The 21,460-nt window shown below is 33.8% G+C and overlaps 1 protein-coding gene and 1 non-coding gene across 7 annotated transcripts in view; both read right to left on the bottom strand.

Moving 5' to 3' along the window:
• DPP8 (dipeptidyl peptidase 8) overlaps positions 1–21,460 on the bottom strand; it is a 50,778-nt gene that overhangs the window by 6,858 nt on the left and 22,460 nt on the right. For 5 of the 6 annotated variants that reach the window (XM_039865274.1, XM_039865277.1, XM_039865275.1 and 2 more), the window contains 13 exons: positions 21,007–21,117; positions 19,724–19,852; positions 19,104–19,165; positions 17,350–17,450; positions 16,493–16,670; positions 15,475–15,634; positions 12,262–12,341; positions 9,607–9,759; positions 9,180–9,315; positions 7,914–8,059; positions 2,785–2,931; positions 1,407–1,559; positions 29–171 (listed from right to left, as the gene is read on the bottom strand). In XM_039865274.1, coding sequence (XP_039721208.1) covers positions 29–171; positions 1,407–1,559; positions 2,785–2,931; positions 7,914–8,059; positions 9,180–9,315; positions 9,607–9,759; positions 12,262–12,341; positions 15,475–15,634; positions 16,493–16,670; positions 17,350–17,450; positions 19,104–19,165; positions 19,724–19,852; positions 21,007–21,117 — 1,699 coding nt within the window. Of the gene's footprint in view, positions 1–28; positions 172–1,406; positions 1,560–2,166; positions 2,354–2,784; positions 2,932–7,913; positions 8,060–9,179; positions 9,316–9,606; positions 9,760–12,261; positions 12,342–15,474; positions 15,635–16,492; positions 16,671–17,349; positions 17,451–19,103; positions 19,166–19,723; positions 19,853–21,006; positions 21,118–21,460 lie in introns of those variants that run through there. The other variant, XR_005653363.1, reaches the window with a different exon arrangement.
• LOC120604770 (small nucleolar RNA SNORA38) lies at positions 3,517–3,647 on the bottom strand. The gene has a single exon (XR_005653418.1). It is a non-coding gene; the product is annotated as a small nucleolar RNA SNORA38 (small nucleolar RNA).

Genomic DNA, 21,460 nt, shown 5'->3' with positions numbered 1-21,460 from the left:
TAATCTTAATTTTAAAGCTTACACTTACTCAGAGGGGAACTTTTCTGCTTGCATGGCCACAGATCCTAAGTAATAGCCCTGTTCATTCTGGTCAGGGTGACCCATATAACGTTCTGTGTAGCCTGTATCATAGAAGATCCACAGAGTGACTGGGGCCCCAGCAATAGCAACCTATATAAGAACAATGATAGTCAAGTGTGGTCCAGAAAAGAATGGCTAGCAATGGGAATTTCTAACTGCAAATTTACAGGCTAAAATTATCCTTAGGCTTTAGCCTTACGACTGAGGATACATGGTCTCAGGCTACTCAAAAAAATCAAAGTGGAGTGCCAAGGTCAAGAACTTGATACTTTGGGTATCAGTTAGTTTCTTGTTCCACAGACATGTGGAATACCAAACCCTTAACCTGGGCTAGTTGAAATACAAACATGGGCCCCTTTGTTAAAAGAGGAGGTTGAACCAGAACATATGAATTTCTCAGTGTAAATAGATTCTTGGACTGGAAAAAAATGTGTGAGGAGTGTCAGTTTTATATAGGAAAAACAACTGTTTTTTTTTTTTAGCTTTGGTAATATACAAAATTTAAAACAATGAATAAAATATATTTAAGACTTAACACTTGCCTCATTTTAAGGCTCCTACCTACAGTTTTACATTGAATATTCTAATTACTTTCTCGACAGCTGTATGCTTGAGAAAATTACATCAGTTTTCAGAATTTTATTGTTATTATAAATAAAAATTATCCGAATATAAATGAAAAAAACCTATCATTTTTATTCTTAAAAATAAAAATTATTTTTCACTGTAAAATAAAATTATGTTATTGAAATATAAAGAAGAAAACCACTACTCATAATTCCCACTCCCTTAACAACTGTTAGCATCTTTATATATTTTCTTTTACATTGTTCTAAGAAGTTGTTTACAGAATTGTAAACATCATTTATATTTTTAATACAGATTTACTCTGGACTTATGATGTGCCAAGCACTGTGCTTGGCTGCTTAGGATACAGTGAGGCACATGGCAGACAGCTCTGCCCTAAGAGCTTGCAACCCAACAGTTAAACAAGTAACTGCAATCCAATATTGTATGTTTATGTGTTTTAGTAATCATGAGTAATTCCCATAATCTTTGGCATGTATCTATAAATAGCCAAAAACTGGTCATCAAGTTGACAAGTATTTTTTCAATATATAGATATGTAAACATCTATCTTACATAGATAGCACAAGTTGATAGATATATTTATTACCTCACATGGTTATTAAATACACAAACCCTAACATTCCATAATACTGCCAACTCTGTAAACCTTCAGAAAATCAGCATTTTCTCATATCCTCAATTTACAAAAATTTCTACTTTTATTGGGAAAAGAAGTACAATAGAAAGTCACATACCCTGAAGATATCTGATCTCTGCATTAATGCCATCAGGGAGAGGTATCCTCCATAGGACCAGCCATGGATGCCCACACGATCTAAGTCAATGAAATCATATCGAGAAGCTAGATATTGAAGTCCCTCCACCTGGTCATCAATTTCTATTTGACCCTGTCAAAAAAGAGAAAATTACACTGATTCTAATAAAAAAAAAAGTTCTATTATAAGAGTGCTTTTAAAGTGATAAATGTTTTTGCTAAAAATATCTGTAGTGTTTTAGGTTAGAATTCATTATCAATTGAGATTCTGTTGCCCGAAAAACATTTTTTAAAACTCAATTTAGAGACAGGGGCCTATAGCTTCTGTTGCTAGCCTGTCCTAGAGTTTAGTTACCCCTTAGTCATAAAGTTTGTTTCAACTGCAACACAAACTGTCCCATGTCATATGGGTACTTCCCATTTCTATTTGTTCTGTTGTCTGCTAAGAGGTCAGCATCTTCCTTGTAACAAGCCTTCCCATACCCAGACAAAAAATTAGCTCCCTTAAGTGGTTGACTAATTTTACTTCTTTTTAAAGTGTAATATAGTAAAGCAGAAGGAATCATTCTTGAGGCCTTATCTTCCTATTTCCCCATCATCTACCTCTAGGAACTGAATATACTGTTTATTTAAAGTCCTAATTCCTACCACCACCACCCTTGTCTGTATTACTAGGCCTGCCAGTGCACACGATCTCACTTCACTGAGGCTAAAACAAAAATAAAAACAAAAAAACTTACATGAGAATACAACATAAGGTCAAAGAACTGGCTGTGAGAGAAAATCCCCATGTCTTACTCAGCATGTCCAATACACTGGCAAACACAGTAACTGCCTTACTGTGCAAAAGGAACATCGGATTCTCATCATTTCCCAAAGCAGCAGAAAGGACATGGGGCATCTCTAAAAGGTAGCATTTAAAGCTTCCTGTAGAGAGAAAGAGGCTTGTCACAAGGAAGGCACTAACCAGTTGGTTTCTCTCTTCACAGAGGACAGAACAAATCTCAATTATTCCTCTCAATAGTGTATAGGATCCTGAAAGCTAAATAGTGCTGCCTTCTGGCTAAACTGGACATACATAGAAAGAGAGAGTACTTCTATATCTGTATCAAAGAGGTTCTATTTCAGCTCCCCAAAGTTACTTACAAGTAGACAAAAGCTAGCCTAATGAATGCCAAGTTGCATCTTCCCTCCCATCCCAAACTCTAAAACTAGAACCCTCCATCCCTCTCTCTCCTGCTCGTGCTCTTTCGCTCACTCACAGCCCCTTCCTCCTGACTCTCTCTGGGATTTCACACCAAACAATGCATCAGAATATGTAAACGTCTTAAAAGAAAACTATTTTTATGTTCACACACCATTTTATATTTAAAGGCGCCTTCAAACTTAAGCCCTCGGTGACAGGACCCCCTGTTGTCTATCACTACGACCACATAACCCAGAGAGGCTAGGGTATTCAAACGGAAATACTTGACTCCTTTAAACCGATTATTCACCAACTGCACCTGAGGAAGAAACACAACTTCAGTAATATTTATTAAATGGTAGCATACAAAAGCATGAGAGGCAGGACATTACAAAAAGTAGAAAGCTTAAATTTTTAAATATTATTTTACCTTTAAAATAACACTTTATTTTTTTGTGGCAAGAACACTTAATGTGAGATCTACTCTCTTAATAAAATTTTAAGTGTACAATATAGCAGGGGTCCCCAACCCCTGGGCTGTGGACCTGTACTAGTCCGTGGACTGTTTGGAAAAGGGTCATACAGCAGGAGGTGAGCGGCGGGGAGCCAGCGAAGCTTCATCTCTATTTGCAGCCACTCCCCAGCGCTAGCATCACTGCCTTAGCTCCACCTCAGATCATCAGGCATTAGATTCTCATAGGAGCACTGGTCCCTGGTGCCAAAAAAGTTGGGGACCGCTGCAGTACAGTATTGTTAATTATAGGCAATGTTGTACAGCAGATCTCTAGAATTTATCTTGCATAAATGGTACTTTATGCCCATTTATTAGCAATTCTCCACCACCCCTATTTGTTCTTAAATCAACTTAAATCTTTTCATGTTTATGTTGCTTCTTTTCTTTTTCCTATGTGGGATGGTTGGTCTTGAGCCTGCAAGGAGCAAGCTGGCCCCAGACTTCTCCAAATCCGTATTTCTTTGCCTCCAATTCTTACGTGTCCAAAGATGGGAAACCACAGACACGCCTTTGTAGGAGGGTACTTCTTTTCTTTGTTAACTTCACACTTAATTCAGGGCAATTACTGAGCAACTGGACTTTACAACTATAACCGAGATATTAATTACATACAAGATTGTTAACCTACCCTATAGAAAAGGTTACTAAAATAATTACTTCTACCCTGAAGAACTGTTTCATTCAAATGGCAGAGACAAAGATAAACAGATCATTTTTCTTCCCTACCCGTCTCTTCAGGGATTATCTCTGACCAACAGCAGGAAAACTTAGTATTTTAATGAAACACCATGACCAGTCCAGCTTCTTTTTTCCTGTTATACAAATCAGTTCAAAAGGTAGAATAATTCTTAAATCACTTTATTGCCCTAGAAGCTATCTTCAAAATGACTGGGAAATTAAATGTAGTTTAGAGCTTCACCAGAAATAAACTATCTAGGGAAAAGGAGACTTTAGTGGGCAGAAAGTTACAGAAGTTCAAGGTTTGGTGGACATTAAGATAGATATTAAACAACAACAAAAAATGTTCTGGCAAAAATGAGAAAGTTTTCTCTCGCTGAAACCAATGGGAAAACCAAGTCAGCCAGGAGTTAAATAAGAATCAACACTAACTTCACTCAAAAAGTAGCTACTGAGTACTGGGCTAGATTGGGGGGCTTGGGAGTGGTACAGAGCATCTTCTTTCTGAACTTTTGGATGTTAGTACCACTGTAACGACTGTTGAACTGGCCTTCCTGTTTCTATTCTTGTCCTCTTATAGTCTATTCACATGGTAACAGAATGATGTTTTAAAAATGTAAATCAGATATGATTTTGTAGCTTAGCTCCCTCAAATGATATGGAGTTTAGATCAGAATAAGACTAAACCCCTTACTATTGCCTTTGATAGCCTACATTATCTGGCCCTTAGTGATTTCTCTGACCTCATCTCATACCATTTCCTTCCTTTTACACACTGTATCATAACCTAATCTTATTTTCAACTATATCAAGTTGATTCTAACTTCAGGACCTTGACAAATATTTATGATGCTTCCTATGTTTACTGTTCCCCCTATCTGGAATGCTCTTCCATCAGATCCTTAACATGGCTCATTCCTTCTCAGCCTCTGTACCCTCAGAAATGTTCCCTGACCTTCCTATCAGAATTTCTATTTTAGTCACTTTGCCATCCTCTTTCCCACCAAGTATTCATAACACTTCCATTATATGAAATTATGTATTTTTCTACTTATTATTTTCCTCACTAAGCTCCATGAGGGTAGGACATTAGTCTAATTTGTTCACTGTGGTATCCTCACTGTCTAGAATAGTACTTGGTACATAACAGGAACTCAATAACTATTTGCTGAATGAATGAATGAAAAATTGAGATAGGAGAATGTTTTCCCTTCCTACCATGGGCAAGGGGGGTTTTTGGTGGGCAAAGGTATTTTTTTTTTTTTAAGGGAGGGAGTTGAAAAAAGAAGTAGTAGGCACAGAAGAACTCAAATATGAGCATTTAAAGAAAACTACTTCACTTCTTTACCTGTTGTCAGGCATAGAAGATGGTCTCAAATGCCTAATAGGAACATTTTCCCCCAGAGCCAGTTTTTCTGCCTTTGGTGCCTGGAGGCCTACTACTTCTGGAAGAAGAGAGTTAGATATAATACCTCTGGCACTGAGAATTCAAAAGTCTCCTTCGGAATTAATTCTTCAAAACCTGTGTCCTATTATCACCTAACCTGCTCTTTTGTACATTTATATTTGTAGAGCAATGTCTCGCGCATAGGAAGCATCATAAATATTTGTCAAATAAACATTTTTAAACACACAGCTGTTACCAACGAAGAGTTTAAAGGACTAAATAAGCCTTAATGACTTTAATGGGAGATATTGTTTTTCTTGGATTTCAGTTTTGTTCGACTACAGATGTTGTTATATTTAGTGACAAAGTAATTGACCTTGTGTTATAAACTGGGACACTTTGACCTGTAAATATACCAAAAAAGAACATGGTTTGGACCACTTATAAGATTTGTTCAAATTTCACAAGGCTATTGTGTGCCATTACAAAGACCTGGTCTTACATTAAGGATCCTCTTCATACTTAACCCAGATGGAGGCATCAAAAAAGAGGATTAATTGATTTCCCAGTGGGCTGAAGTGCCACAGACATTCTACCATATAATCTCCTGGGGAAATCTCCCTGCAAACCGAACACCAGATTCTCCTATGGCATCACCAAATTTGAATGTTTTCAGAGAATATTTTGAGAAAGAAATTGTTTCTGTAAGTGTAAAAAAAGTACAGTCGTATTCATAAAGAACTTCAAACAATTAAACAATTTTGTTTTAATTGCACTGGCTAATACTTCTTTTTATTATGGTAAAATATACATAAAATTTACCTTTTCAACTATTTTAAGAGTACAGTTCAGTGGCATTAACTACACTCACACTGTTGTGGAACCATCACCACTATCCATTTCCAGCACTTTTCATCATCCCAAACAGAAACTCCATACCTATTACACAACAACTTCCTATTCCTCTCTTAGTTCCTGGACACTTCTATTCTACTTTCTGTTCCTATGAACTTGCTTATACTAGGCATCTCATACAAGTAGAATAATTGAACATCTGTCCTTTTGTGTCTGGCTTATTTCACTTAGCACAATGTCCTACAGGTTCATCCATGTTATAGCATGTGTCAGAATTTCTTCTTTTTTTTAAGGCTACATAATATTCTATTTTATAGCACATTTTGTTTACCCATTCATCTGTCAACGGACACTGGGTTCCTTCTACTTTTTGGTTACTATGAGTAATGCTACAATAAACATTGGTATGCAAGTGTCTGTTGAAGTCTTTGCTTTCAATTCTTTGAGGGTATACATTCAAAAATGGAAATGCTAGATTAAATTGTAATTGTTTAACTTTTTAAAGAAACACCATAGTTTTCCATAGCAATTGGATCATTTCATATCCCCATCAGCAATGCATCCGAGTTCTAATTTCTCCACATCCTTGGGAACATTCGTTATTTTCCCCCTTTTTTTTTGAAAACAGCTATCCCAATGGGGATGAAGTGGTATCTCTGCGGTATCACTGTGGTTCTGATTTGCATTTCCCTAATGATTAGTGATACTGAGTATCTTTTCATTTGGTTTAGACTTTTTAAACTTAATTACTAATATAAGGAGTCTTTTAGTTTTAAAATCTAGATAAATCAGCTAGTTTTTATAGTGTATTTTTCACATATCTCATATATCGTTCCTTCACTGGAAAGGAGAAACACTCTTCTTACTTAGCCTTAATATCTAAATAACATAACAAACATATAAAGCTTCTGAGAGTGTTCTGTAACCTCTCTTTTGAATTTCTTTGTATTAAGCCTTTTTTAAATAGTTTATGAAGATTTGACTTCAAGTTTTGAAGAAAAGTCTAATTTAACTTTTTCATGATTTACATATAGATGACATAATACAAATGTTAATCATGTTTTGTTTGTAAAACACAATAATGGCAAAGTGATTTAACTTGAATAGATCATCACTGAGTTTGTGGTTTATGTAGTTATTTTGTGTTTACCTTTTAGATGACTTGGCATCTAGATACATCTTCAGATACTGAATAATTGGGTATAATTATAAAGGATATTTACTAAGTCCAAGAGTTACATTGTAAAAACAGTATAATTATACTCTAAGTTCTTTAAGGGCTTGTTGTAAGACATATAATCAAGAATAAACATTTAAAAAAGTTACCAATTAACCAACTCATCTACCCAAAATACTTTGATAGTCAATGGAATGTACTTAATACTGAGATGCTAATATTTAAAACAAAAACTAGCTGATAAATGTATTCTAGTCTGCTTGAGACATACCCTTAGAATAAAGAAGAGGAATTCATTAGACTATCAAAGCTTTCTGAAAATATCTGTGAAGACTTTTTATGTACCAATATATTTAATTATTTAATTTCATTCCCAAAACAAATTTCTCTACATAGAAAACAACACATTTACCTGTTGACATGAATATTCTATTCCCCATGAAACTTACAGTCCTCACTGGAAATTAGGAAATTGATGCTGATTTACAAATTAGCCATCTAACAAGACCTAGCTTCCTAAAATCCTAAACTGGATAATTAGAACATCATAAGTCAGAGTTTAACAGCAGAGGCCCAACAATGCTTAAATCTCAAACAACTGACTAGATGTTTAAAAAAACAGATCACACACACACACACACACACACACACACACACACACACACAAATAAATAAATAAAATATACCCACCTGAGGACCACCATATATGAATAGTACAGTGGGGTATTTCTTTCCAGGTTGTAGATCATGAGGTTTGTACAGCATCCCATACAATGTAAATCCAGTAGTACTATCAAAAGAGAAAATTTCTGGAGGGGTATAGTCAGGAAGAGGTCCTGCAAGGAAATAACATACAGAGTTTGTAAGGGACCTTCTTATGGGAGCTCCATAATCTGAGCTCCATAAATCCGCAACCTTACACACAAATAACTGACCATTCCCCTTGCAAGTCATAAGAAAGAAATTAAGCAAGAATATGTATCTTTACAAAAGAAAAGCTAATGAACATCAAATTGCTTCAGAAATAGATATAGAACATTATGAATAATCCTTGGAACCTAGGAGGTATTTACATGCAGAACTATAGAAATACTTTGTGCTCAATTCGGTATAACTTATGGTTAACACATATACCTGATTAGAAACTGGAAGCACAAATTTAACTTAATCAATTTAACTTTTTCATGGCAGATGCTCAAATAACATTTGTTTCTGATTATTAGAGAATAAGCCCAACCAGAATCCAGAAAAAAAAAAGGAAAGTCATGATCTGTCTTTGGTTTACCAAAACTATACAGACCTATCCTAAGTCTGTGTATATTGGAGGATATTACAGTCTAAGCAGAGATCATCACCATAAGCAGAGATCATCACCATATTACAAATTCTGCTTGTGGACATTAGAAAGTACCTATACTCTGTGGTTTTATATTGTTAACCCCTTAGCGGGTATTTAATGTGTGAGAATACTTAACAGGAAAAAAAAATTGGGGAATAAAGTGGTTTAAAAGATACATAAAATCAGTCCATTCTTTATGTTGAAAAAAGCATTTTAAAAATAGATAATTTGCAGTGCTTTTACTCTCATACAGAATGAGTCTTCTATCCTATATTCAGACGGCTATTCTAAGTGCTTTAAAAGTTTAAGAAAGCTACCAGCTGGTTATTCCCTTAATAAATGGTTTCCTAGCTGATATATTGACTATATTAATCATATTTTCAAAAAGGTCTTCCAGACCTGTTCCTGCCTGCTCCTGCTCCTGCAGTAGGAGGTGATCCATATTATTCAGCAGTTGATAGTACAGGAGGGGTGGGATCAACCTGAAACCCAGCAGCTCAGAAACAGGCAGTGGTGAGAGATGAAAAGACTCTGCTCAGAAAATATGGACATATCACACAGGTCTAGTACACCAATGTACTAATCCTACTTAAGATCAGGTTCAGGGACATGAGTACCTGCTGAATCCAAAATGGTGGCCCAGAATTCCTTTGTTTTGCAAGTTGAGTCATCTTCAGGACTTGACAGCTTGTAAAGGGACACACAGTGTGGATTCTTCTGGTTACTATACTTACTTATAAAGAAGTCACAATGCTAGAGAGAGGAGAAACAATTACTTTTTCCCCAGGGAAAAGTAACAAAGGTTATCTGCTACTACATCTGTACTGATGCTGTATTAGGAATATAAGAGTCTGACCATTTATGTACATATGCAATGCAGAGGTTAAGGCTAAGCTTTTTAAAATTTTTTCACAGAGAATCAGACTTCTGCAGGTCAATTTCACCTATTTTCATATTATTCAAAAGGAGTATTACATGAGCAGAGGGTTGTTGTTTTTTTTTTTCTCTATGATAGGAAACCCTCTTCAAATAGGGACCTAATACCTGGCTGATGCAGCAAGAGTGGGAATAGCCACGGTCAGTCAGCCTTGTCACTTCTCCAGGATTTACATAACTGACCACATACAGGTGATGTTCTAAAGGAGAATCTTTGGTGCCTTCAAAATATACCAGCTTTCTGACTTCATCAACCTGGATCTGTCAAAATAACAATATAAAAATAAGTGCTAGCATGACCTTGGCAAGGTCAGTAATTCAACCAACAATCTCTAATTTTATTCAGAATCATTTGAGTCACCCTTTGACTTGTGCTTCCTTTTAAAAAAATGTCCACCGATGTTAATAAACTTGTTGGTTTGTTTATGACTTATACCTAGCTAAGAACAGATCCTGTCTAGAAGGAAAAAGGACACTACATAGAGTTGTACACTATTAGTAGAGTTTCCTATAGGGTCAGAATGTGTGCTTTTCTTAAAATACAAGAACTATTTAATTAAAATGACAACCCTCTACAGGAAAAAATAATAGCTATATTGCAGCTTAGGTCAACTATTCATGCATACTTAACGGAGCCTAATTTTAGCATCCTGTGTATTTCTCAGTACTGTATTATCTTAGGCAGTACTTTTTGGTCTTTTATATAAATCTGTAAAAGTGTTTTTCTCTATTGGACTGGGGAATAATTGAACTCAATAGCAAGTAAACTCACAGATGAATTCACATAATATTCTTTCCAAATCCCAAGATTCTAATGAAATGGCTTTTATTCTTCCTTTTAAAAATCTTTTACCAGCCTATTCAAGCAATATTTAATAAAATTCAAATTCTTTTACACACTAAAGAAAACACAGATACAATTCTAAAAGCAAGTATTTCTAAATGCCACATTTTCTCCAGGAAGCTTCTTCTTCATTGTTAAACATTTTTAGCATACGTGGATACAGAAATAAACACAGTTGAGATTACATAGCCCCATACAACAAAAATGGAAAGGGTACAAGTGATAAGGAAGATAGGAAAAACATTCATGAAGCTTCACAGGTATGTGTTAATTCCATGAAAAAGGTTGAGACTGGTTCTAGCAGTTGGGAGTCAGGCCTTTCAAATTTGAAAAATAACTGGTTAATTCTTTACCCCCATCTATAATGGTTCTTTTCTATTTCATGTAACTACTTTATTCTACAGATATATCAGAATCACCTGAGGGGCTATTAAACATATTGCTGGGTCCTACCACTACAGCTTCTAGTTCAGGTGATCTGGGGTGGGCCCAAGAATTTGCATTTCAAAAAGTTACCAGGTGATGGTGATGAACTGCTGCTGGTCCAGAGACCATACTTTGAAAAACCACTCCTCAAAAGTAAGCAGCACATAGCCTTAAAAGTCTCAAATCTTTACCCAATTATTGCCATAAGAAATCTTTGCATGGGAACAAGGTCACTGGCAAAAGTAGAGTGGGGAAAAAAGGTAACTTAAAAAAATCAAAGCAAGGATAGACGGGAAAATAGAAGAGTAAGACAGACACAAACATAGTACATAAATAAGCATGACATAGACAAAGAAGAAAAAAGATACACAAAATGGCAAGACATTTAGGTTGCCCAAATAAGGTTCAGATCTGCATAAATAAAATTTTGGGGGTTCTCTCAGTATTGTCCAATCATTACACAGCATGAAATTTACATTAGTGTAATTTTTTGTTATCAGAGCTTAGAATTCCACAATAAGATTTTTCTCAGGTGACAATAATATCCAAGGTCCCTAAACAGAAAAAATATATATTTGGATATATAATCAGAAGGCCATATGAGACTCTCAGTGAAAATTAGACTATAAAGGTAGCCTATTATATTCTAAAGTTTTTACCAATGAAAACAAACCTGGGACCTGGATCTTCATTCTTTCTCTTTGATTACCTTGGGGATTACAAGTGACTCTTATTAGTAGCCAGCATACACAATCCTTCAATAAATTTCCAAATCAATGAGAGGAAATCATAGGCCTTCACTATAATCTTGGTAGTATACATCAACTTAACTATGTATCACACATATAATGGGTGGAATTCTTAGAGATCTCATGAAACTGACCACCTAACTGAAAGCAGAAACAAATATAAAGTACTGTGAAAGGCAAAAGAAAAAAATTAGAATTCACTGAATTACTACAGAAAGCCAAATGCTGAAAGTGAAACGGTGGGTAGATTTCTCTCCTTTTCCTTACCAATCTATGCTCTGTATAAATGTCCACACCACTTTTTGCAGATGGTGGATGAAACTTTAAATTTATGAGATAAGATACAGGTGAATGAAAGAATCACTACCTCAGTAGTAGTAAATGCAATTTCTAATGTAGAAATGACACAAGTAGTTTATAAGAGATTTAAAAATAATTCTCAAACTATATCTTAATTTACAACTTGTTAGACGGGAGAAGTACGGACCAGCCCTTTCCTTACTAAGTAGCAATGCTGTATCTGAAAATGGTGACCTTTGGTAACCATCATACATCTAATACCAGGGCTATAAAATGGGTGAGATTTATATCTTAAGATTCTTCCTTTCTAACAACTTGAGTTCTTTTAGGCTTAAACTTATCATTTTCAAAACACTGGATTCATATGAAGTTGTACTACTGATTTTTATTACTGCGTACACAGGAGATGTTGACTAAACATATTAGTAGAATAAAAGAACATACATTAGATCCATGCCGACCAAGAACTTCCCATTCACCACTGGTAATTGCTATTTCCTCTTTGACTGGACACTTGAAGTCACCTAAAGATAAATATAGTTATAATTCAGTACTTTATACAAGACTATAAGCAAACGAAACAGTAAAAAATAGTATTCTAAACTTTTTTTTTCTCACAAAAAAAGGTAGATTTAAAATTTCGAGTTATGTCTAGGGTCATGAAAATGTTTTGGAAGTAGTTAGAAGTAGTAGTTGCACAATGTGTGAATATATTAATGTCACTGTTCATTTTAAAATGGTTTAATTTATTTAATGTTATGTGAATTTCACCATAATAAAAAAAAGTCCACAGTTAAAAAAAAAATTCCAAGTTATGAGTCCTCATAATACTCTGGAATAATGATGGAATGATCCATGTAAGTAAAGTAAAAACAGCAAAATATATTCTTATGGCAAAGCCAGAAAAGAACTCAAAAAATTTCTAGACTTTAGGGTAGACAAAGACATCCAATGGGTCAACAAGGCATTTGTTCTAGAAATGCCAACAAACTACTTAAAAAGCCACAGAAGGGAAATTTTAATGTAATTATTTTTCATTTGCCAAAAATAAATTGGGTATTACCATAATAAATGCCAACATGCCCCATTTGTCTTTACGAAATTCTGTCTTGGTAGGTGAGGCTCTCAATGGTCTAAGGAGGAGGTTAAAAAATGGAAACTATTTCTCTTTGCCTAGTTACTGCTAGCTACGGCTGTGGGAAATGACAGCTGAGGGCAGGCTAAGATGATGAGACAGTACAGGGGTCTCACTCAAATTTTTAAAAATTGACTTAATTTCTTTTCTTAGGTACAAAAAATTAACTTAGTATTTTAAATTTTAAGGCCAGAAAATAAATATTATTTAATATATATATCTCTCAAGTATTAACAGTTTCATATCATAGCTCCTTAAGGAAGAAAAGTGAAAGGAGGAGGAAAATAAAGTGGACTTGAAGAGAAATGAGGAAGACCTGGAGCAAGAAAGACTAAAAAAAAGGAAAGAAAGGGAAAAAAGAGGTAGATGAGTTGAGGGGCCCAGAAATAGACAGTGAGAAGGAACAGAGGCTAGGCATTCTGAGATTAATGTTAACTGAGGTAACAGCTCTTCTTACATTCTTCAACTAGAGTAAAACATTTTAAGTTATACTTTTTATTACTGTCCCCAAAATACTGTTTTAATTAACTACTATTTACTATTCACAGCTCTCTGACCAGTCTTTGTCACTAAACTTTCTGGAATTCCATAAGTGAATTTCACTTCTGAACAACATAGGGAATGGTAAGATAATTTCACACTAAGGGCCAAGTTAAACTTAGGCTCTCAGGGAAGAAATTCTTCATCTTAGATAATATAAGGTCTTACCTGTTTTTTAAAAAATTAGGCTAAGGAAAGAAGCAGAGTCACAGGCAGTATTTACTTTGCAGGTCCTAAGACTGAGTTCACTTATCTCAAAAAAGAATGATATTTAAAAGGCCACGTTAAAAACAAACAACCCAATTAAAATTTCAGCAAAGGATTCAAAAACTCGTTTCTCCAAAGATATTCAAATTGCTAATAAGCACATGAAAAGATGCAGAATGTCACTAGTCGTTAGTGAAATGCAAATCAAAACCATAATGACATACCACTTCACACTCGCTATTACCAAAAAAATCCCCCAGAAAATAACAAATGTTGGCAAGGATGTGGAGAAACTGAAGCCCTTGTGCACTGCTAATGGGAATGTAAAACAATGCAGCTGCTATGAAAAAGAGTACAATGGTTCCTTAAAAAATTAAAAATAGAATTACCATAAGATCTAGCAATTTCATTTCTGGGTATATATTCAAAAGAGTATCAGATAGATATTTGTACACCCATGTTCATAGCAGCCTTATTCACAACAGTCAAAAGGTGGAAGCAACCCAAGTGTCTGTGGAGGGATGAATGGATAAACAAAATGTGATACATATATACAATGGAGTATTATTCAGCATTAAAAAGGAAAGACATTCTGGCACATGCTACAACCTGGATGAACCTTGAGGACATTATGCCAAGTGAAATAAACCAGTTATAAAAGGATAAATACTATATAATTCCATTTAAATGAAGTCTCTAGACCAGTCAAACTCATAGAGACAGAAAGTGGTTGCCAGGGGCTGAGGGGGAAAGGAATGAGGAGTTATTTATTTTCCACTAAATTGTGTATTATTTATTAGGTAATTTCAGTTTGGGAAGATGAAAAAAGTTCTGGAGATTAATGGTGGTGATGGTTGCATAAAAATATATATATACTTAATGGCACTAAACTGTACATTTAAAAATGCTTTAAATGATAAATTCTGTTAGGTATAGTTTACCACAGTTTTTTTTAAAAGGCTATGTTGAGTCTGTTAAGTTACAAATGGCAGTTAAGCATATAACACAACATCATAAAGTGCCTACTATTCTAAAACAAACTATTTAAGTAGAAAATCATTAACTCAATTTTAAAAAATCCTGAAGTATTCAAAGTACCATTTCACTTTTTCAAGGTTTACACATCCAATCTGTATTACATTTACCAGAAGGAAAATATCACTCTTTAAAAGAAATTAACTTCAGCAGACATAGTATGTAATTTCACTTTGGGCAACAAAATTATATGAATCTGAAGAGCTATAACTATACATTAACTTCAATGTAGATGGTGACAGTATAAAAAACATCTAGTATGTAAAAATATCTAATAACTATATAATATTTAAAAAACAGCATTTTAAATCTAAACATGATATGGGTTCACTTTAAACAAATTAAAAATTACAGTCAAGGTAAAAGTAGAAAGTAAAACTAAGTAAACCCACTATTTAGAGATTATCCACTATTAACAGTTTATTATAAATCTATCAAGAATTTTGTCCTATGGGTTGGAATCAAGTTAGCAGAGTAGATGCCAACTCACAACTCCTAGAATGTCAATTTCCAATTAAGGTATTGCAAGTATTAAAATGAACATACTCATAAAAACAAAACAAAATACCTTTGTCCTGTTTTTACACATGCATTTGTATTTTAGTTTAATTTATGTATCGAGTTTAATGAAGCAAGTACTGGTGCTTACAAAGTATACAAAAGAGACATTACATTACTCTGCCCCTCCCACCTTCTGCCCCCAACATTTTTTCTTTTTTAAATAAAAAAGAATTTCTTACTTGGGGCAGGCAGCCCGCCACTGGATCGTTTATATTTGCTCTCCTTTAAAATGGATGTAATTTTATATAAATGACGGAAACCTGTTTTGCATTCAGAGGCAAAAATAAATTCAATTTCATCTTCATGACTTTGGGGAAAAACATGAAAGATGTCATGGATCTGTAAAATGAATAGCTTAATTTACTATACACATTAATGAAATTACTACATAAACAAATTAAGCTAGAGAAAGAATTACTTGATAAACATACTCAAGTATAAATAACTATCGGTGTTAGAGGCTACGGTGTATTTACAATTATAGATTTTGCCTGGGCCTTTCAGATTTGTCTTACTTTAGTCAAAGACTTCACTCATTGAGAAATAAATGTTCCTAAATGGAGAAAAAAATGACCAAAACCTTTTTCTTACTCATCATCGCTGTAATCCTTTGAGATATTGTTTAATAATAAAAATCTTATTATAGAAATGAGAAAAAGTTTTTTTCCAAAGAGAAATATTTTTTTCCAGCATTTTATTATTAGTTTCCAAAGAGAAATATTTTAATAGTTGAAAAGACATGTTCATCTGTTTTAGGTGAATCTTATAAGGCCTATATACAGCAAAGGAGTGAGCTGGATTTATTTATTTCATATCTGTTTAAGTTTTTCCCACTAAATTGGAAAATGCGAAATACAATCCAAAACTAGTATATTTTGGTATAGTTTGCCAACTCAAAAGAGAAAGTCCTTTCTAGACTTTCCTCTCACAGGCACTGATGAGGCTGTGTTTTCAATATCTAATATGTCCAAGTACAAGGGCAAATCTGCAGCCAGAGAGATGTCATTACAATGGCATCTACTTTCTACCTATAAACCTTTCCATTCTGGAACCATCATTCCAATTTGAAATGTTAAAACTATGCAAATAATATTCTCATTTTGAGCTTAAAAATTCATTTTGATAGTTTGCTATAAAACTTAATTTGCTTTAGCATTCTGAAAAAATATTTAACCAAGTATAGGAGAACGGGCATACATTTATCCAGATGTCTGTTGTTTCCTCATAGATAATCAGTGGCGTCACAGAGTCAGGCACTGACTCGATGAATCTCTGTCTTTCCATGGCATCATCTTCAACTGGGATAAATAGTTCAGGCGAGATCAACACTATCTGTAAGCGAGTTTGGGAACGATCTAGTAGGATGGACCAAGCACTATTTAAACAAATAAGAAAAAAGAACCAAAAATAAAGCAAGCTCTCAGAAAATGAGTAGTTCCCTATTTTGTCCCCTAATACCTGTGAGTTATTTCTGTAATCACAATGAAAAAATTGCTTTGGTATATGTTAAATTATCACTTACAAATGGCTAATTAAAAGTATTAGTTGATTCTACACTTATTTATCAAAATTAATTTTCAATGGAGTTTTAAAAAGTGCTTTTCTTTAAATTTTCAAAATTGCAGATGGCCTTTGAAATTGTTTTCTCTCTTTAGGGAGAAAATGCCAGCCTCATAAAATTTCTGTTGTCTACATTAGATACAGAACTATATATAATCATCTTCACATAAGGCTCTACAGATATTTCTGCTTAAATTCATTTAAAAAATACACACTTAATGTGAGCCTTAAAGTCATATTATTTTAACCACAACACTTTGAAACCATGACTGGCTAAGTAAGAGACAGAATTAAAATGCAATGCACCTATGCTTATAGGATTACAAATCTACAAGTCCACTTAGTTCAGGAAAAATTTTTTGTGCATAAATAACTACACTGCAAATTTATATGTAAAGGCAGCTCCAACTGAAAGGAAAATCTAATAGCATAGACAGTTCTATAGTTCTAGATCCTAAATTATTTGTAAAGAAGTGACAATTTAACATACGCACTATTTTCCCTCTGGAGTCCATCCGGCTCTGGCAATATATTCAACTCCTTCAAACAGAATCTCAAAAGGCTGAATTAGTTCCTTATCTATGACATCTATAATCTATTAAAAAAAAGGAATCTAGTTATAAAAGACTTAGATAAATAATTAACTTACTAGTCTACTAAAAGCATTATCTTTAATAACATATACTTTTTCAGACTTAAGTATTTATAAAGGCATGCAGGATATAGCAAAACCAGCAGCAGTAAGTTGTGGGTTACCTATACTTGTGCTCTTTATGCCAAAAAAACCACAAGAATTAGCACAGTCTAAAAGTCTTTGCCCCTGAATTTATACTAACAGAACTCTTGATAATAACTGGAAAAGTTAAGTTTTAACCACTTTAGACTCTAGTATCTATGAAAAATAATAGTCCCTAGTTCCTTATATTTTAGCCTAAAATATTATTTGCGTAATACATTAGTGAAATGGCCCCGCGTAAGCAAACATTTTTTATTTAAAATCTAGTCAACACAATTTTAAAAAGTTTTTTAAAAAATAAACAAAGGATCTGAATAGACAGTTCTCCAAAGAAGAAATACTAATGGCCAATAAACAAATAAAAAGAAGCTCAATATCATTAGCCATTAAGAAAATGTAAATCAAAACCACAATGAGATACAACGCCAAACCCACTATAATGAATGGCTATAATAAGATGAAAAGTAACAAGTGTTGATAAGGATGTAAAAAAATTGAAAACCTTATATAGTGCTGGTGGGAATATAAAATAGTGCAGCCATTTTGGAAAATAGTTTGGTGGTTCCTCAAATGGTTAAACATCAGAGTTATATGACCCAACAATTCCATTCCTAGGATCTAACCAAGAGAAATGAAAACGTATGCCCATACAAAAATTTGTACACACACATTCATGGTAGCATTATTCATAATATCCAAAAGGTGGAAATAACACAAATGTCCATAACTGATGAATGGATAAATATCCATACGATGGGCTAATAGATAATAAAAAGTAATAAAGTGCTGCTACATGGTGCGACATAAATGGAGCTTGAAAACATCATGCTAAGTGAAATAAACTAGACTAGATATTGTATGATTTCATTTACATGAAATATTCAGAATTGACAAATCTATATTGAGAAAGTAGATTAGTGGCTGCCCAGAGCTGGGTAGCATGGGGAAGTTGAGAGGTAATGATTAAGGGATTTCTTTCTTCGGATGATGAAAATGTCCTAAAACTGACTGTGGTGATGGTTGCACAACTCTGTGAATATACTAAAAGCCATCTTAAACTGTATTATATGTGACTTGTACCTCAATAAAGCTGTTTTTAAAAATCTCAATTAAATCTATAATCAATCTTGTGTGCATTCAGCTTATAAGCATTTGATTGTCCAAATGGACTACATTACAAGAGAAATATGGGATATTTAATTTACCATAGACATATATCCAACACAGAAGGTAACTCACCAGTCGATAACCAGTATTTTTAAAATACTGATCTAGAGCATTAATGAAGGCAAAGAGCAGAAATTATTGGAAAGGAATGATAAATATGCATGGCCCCATATTCCTATTTTGGGAACCAGCATGAAGTTTTCAAAAAATAAAGTCAACCTGAAATCATGATCCACAGATGTCTCAGCAAATTCAACAAGTCCAAAAAATAAAAAAGTGTATCTAAGATCTCTACTAGACTGACTAGTCAAATGACATAAAAAGTCAACAACATTTTATACTTACCCTTCCCTCAGTATCAATCATTATTTCTGACATCTTAAAAGTGACTTTTGGATTTGCTGTGCCTTTAGAAAGAGACATAAATGAATAGTAGTGCCTATCCCAAATTATTCAAGTTAGTTTTGCCAGATCAATATTCTTTACACTTAAGTAAGGAACATTGTACAGTCAGAGCTTTAATGCATAAGAATCTCAGAACTCCATCACAAATTCACATAGTTTTTAATGGCATTAAAAAAAAGAAGTTGAAAAATATCAAGAGTCGGTAAGAAAGAAGAAAAATTCTGTATCACTTTATAAGTGAAATGCTATAAACAGAAAAATGGGAAAAAATTACCAATTTATTAAAGACATTAGCACTTAAAATTTTTATTTCCTAGCAGAGACACCTTTTTTATTCATTTCTTGAAATAACCAGTTTTGTGCACTTCTCCACCTTTGAAAATAATTAAAAAGGGTCAGCCTGTAGTTAAAAAAAAAAATCTACTTCAGTGTCAATAAACATCCCATCCTTACCAAGGTAAATGATCAATGCTGACCATAACTTTGGATGATTCCAGAGAAAATCTCGTTTGGAAAGTAGAAATGAGTGAATATAAATGTCAAGGGAAAATATATAGTACCTGTTTTAGGATAACGAAATGAATCTGCTCTCCTTGTTTCCAACATAGGGGATGTAACATGAATAATCTCCACTTCGGATTCATCATTTTCTTCATACAAAATTCTAAGAATTTTGCTGCCACTAGGAGCTTAAAAGGAATTTAAACGTTAAAAATTCAGAAGAATTATTCCAGAAAGTAATCATAACTGACCATTCCTCTAGCATTATATTTCCCACTGTGAAAAATAATTTATATTCAAAATATACTGCCTTTTATGTATGAAAATATCTCTAGTCATTGCAGTACCAAGGTGAGTTACTGCTAAGCCATTTTTACTGGCTAAAGGATACTTTTAAACAGGGAAAACAGATGTAAAGGACTTCAGTCCTTGCATACCTTAAAATGCATTCTTTATTGAAAAATATATTATTTAATTACATTTCTATTATTTCCTATAAAAAAATAAATACTATTTATATAGAGTCTAGCTTTTTTTAATGGTTTCTCTAATCATATCGAAATTTTGCTATAACAAATAGACTTATGACAAAATATTTTACATATTAAATGTCGAAATCTAAGACATGGCTTAAAAATAAATATTTTTCATGGTCTCTTAGTGAAGTGTTCAGAATGCTAGCCACAGTCCATTAGTGGATCATGAAATCTATTAATGGATCATAAATGGCATTTAAAAAATACAACAAAGAATATACACTAGTACATTATATATAAGGATAAGTATTGCTTAATGAAATTTATTTTCGGTTTTCTACCCACAGTATAAGTACAGTGTATTAGGCTAGAATGTAAAGCAAATTTCTAACTAGGTCATGGTCAACATGTTTGAAAGCCATTGCTTTACAGAAGAGTTTCTCAGGTAGTAAAATACTAGCAAATTCACCAAGGAAAAGGGATTTGTGCCCTTTCTTCTGATCCATTCATACACTAATTTGGCCATCTGTTCATGCAGACTCTCTAGTCAGTCCTACAACTCATTAAGGTGTGCTATTTTTTATTTTGCCACCACTGTTGCCACTAACATTACCAAGAACAGCTTCTAGATGAAAAACTGGCAAGGTTAGTTGAAGGATCTGAGCCACTAAACCACAATACAATTGTTTTTATTAGAATTCATTAAGGTGGGATATAGCTTGTATATTCTAAATAATTATTAGTAGAATCCAACCTTCATCACTTCAGAATCTCCTATTCAGGATTTAGAATCTGTGCATTTAAACTAATTGGGAGTTGAATCTCATAATATTTTAATTGACCTATATTACTGTGAACTCCCTTACTTGTTTCAGCTTCTGGACACCACCAATAGCCAGAGTATCTATCGAATTCTTCTTGAAGAACAAAGGTAGCAACTCCAGCTGATCTGGGATCCTCTTCCATGTTGGCTAGCTCTAGACAAATAGAAAAGGCAAAATTGTCACAGGAAGTTCTCTATCTTTTCATAGGTACAAAGCAGAATGATTCAGTTTGTTCTGAAAGGCAGCTGTAGTATAGTGGTGAGCTCTGGAGCCACATGGACTAAATTCAAACCTTGGCTCCATTATTTACGGACTGATCTTGTACAAATCACCCAATTTCAATTCACTGGGGTGTTCCAATGGTAAATGGGATTAAGAACCTACCTTTTATAGTTGTTATGAAGATTCATAATTGTGAGTTAATTTACATGAAGCACTTAGAACAAAGCCTCAATCATAGTATGTAATCCTTTTAGTTAGAACCACAGGAAAAAAA

This window comes from Pteropus medius, unplaced genomic scaffold (genome assembly GCF_902729225.1).
Source record: "Pteropus medius unplaced genomic scaffold, Ma_sr-lr_union100, whole genome shotgun sequence".
Classification (NCBI taxonomy): Eukaryota; Metazoa; Chordata; class Mammalia; order Chiroptera; family Pteropodidae; genus Pteropus; species Pteropus medius.
This window is presented reverse-complemented; position numbering and strand designations above follow the sequence as displayed.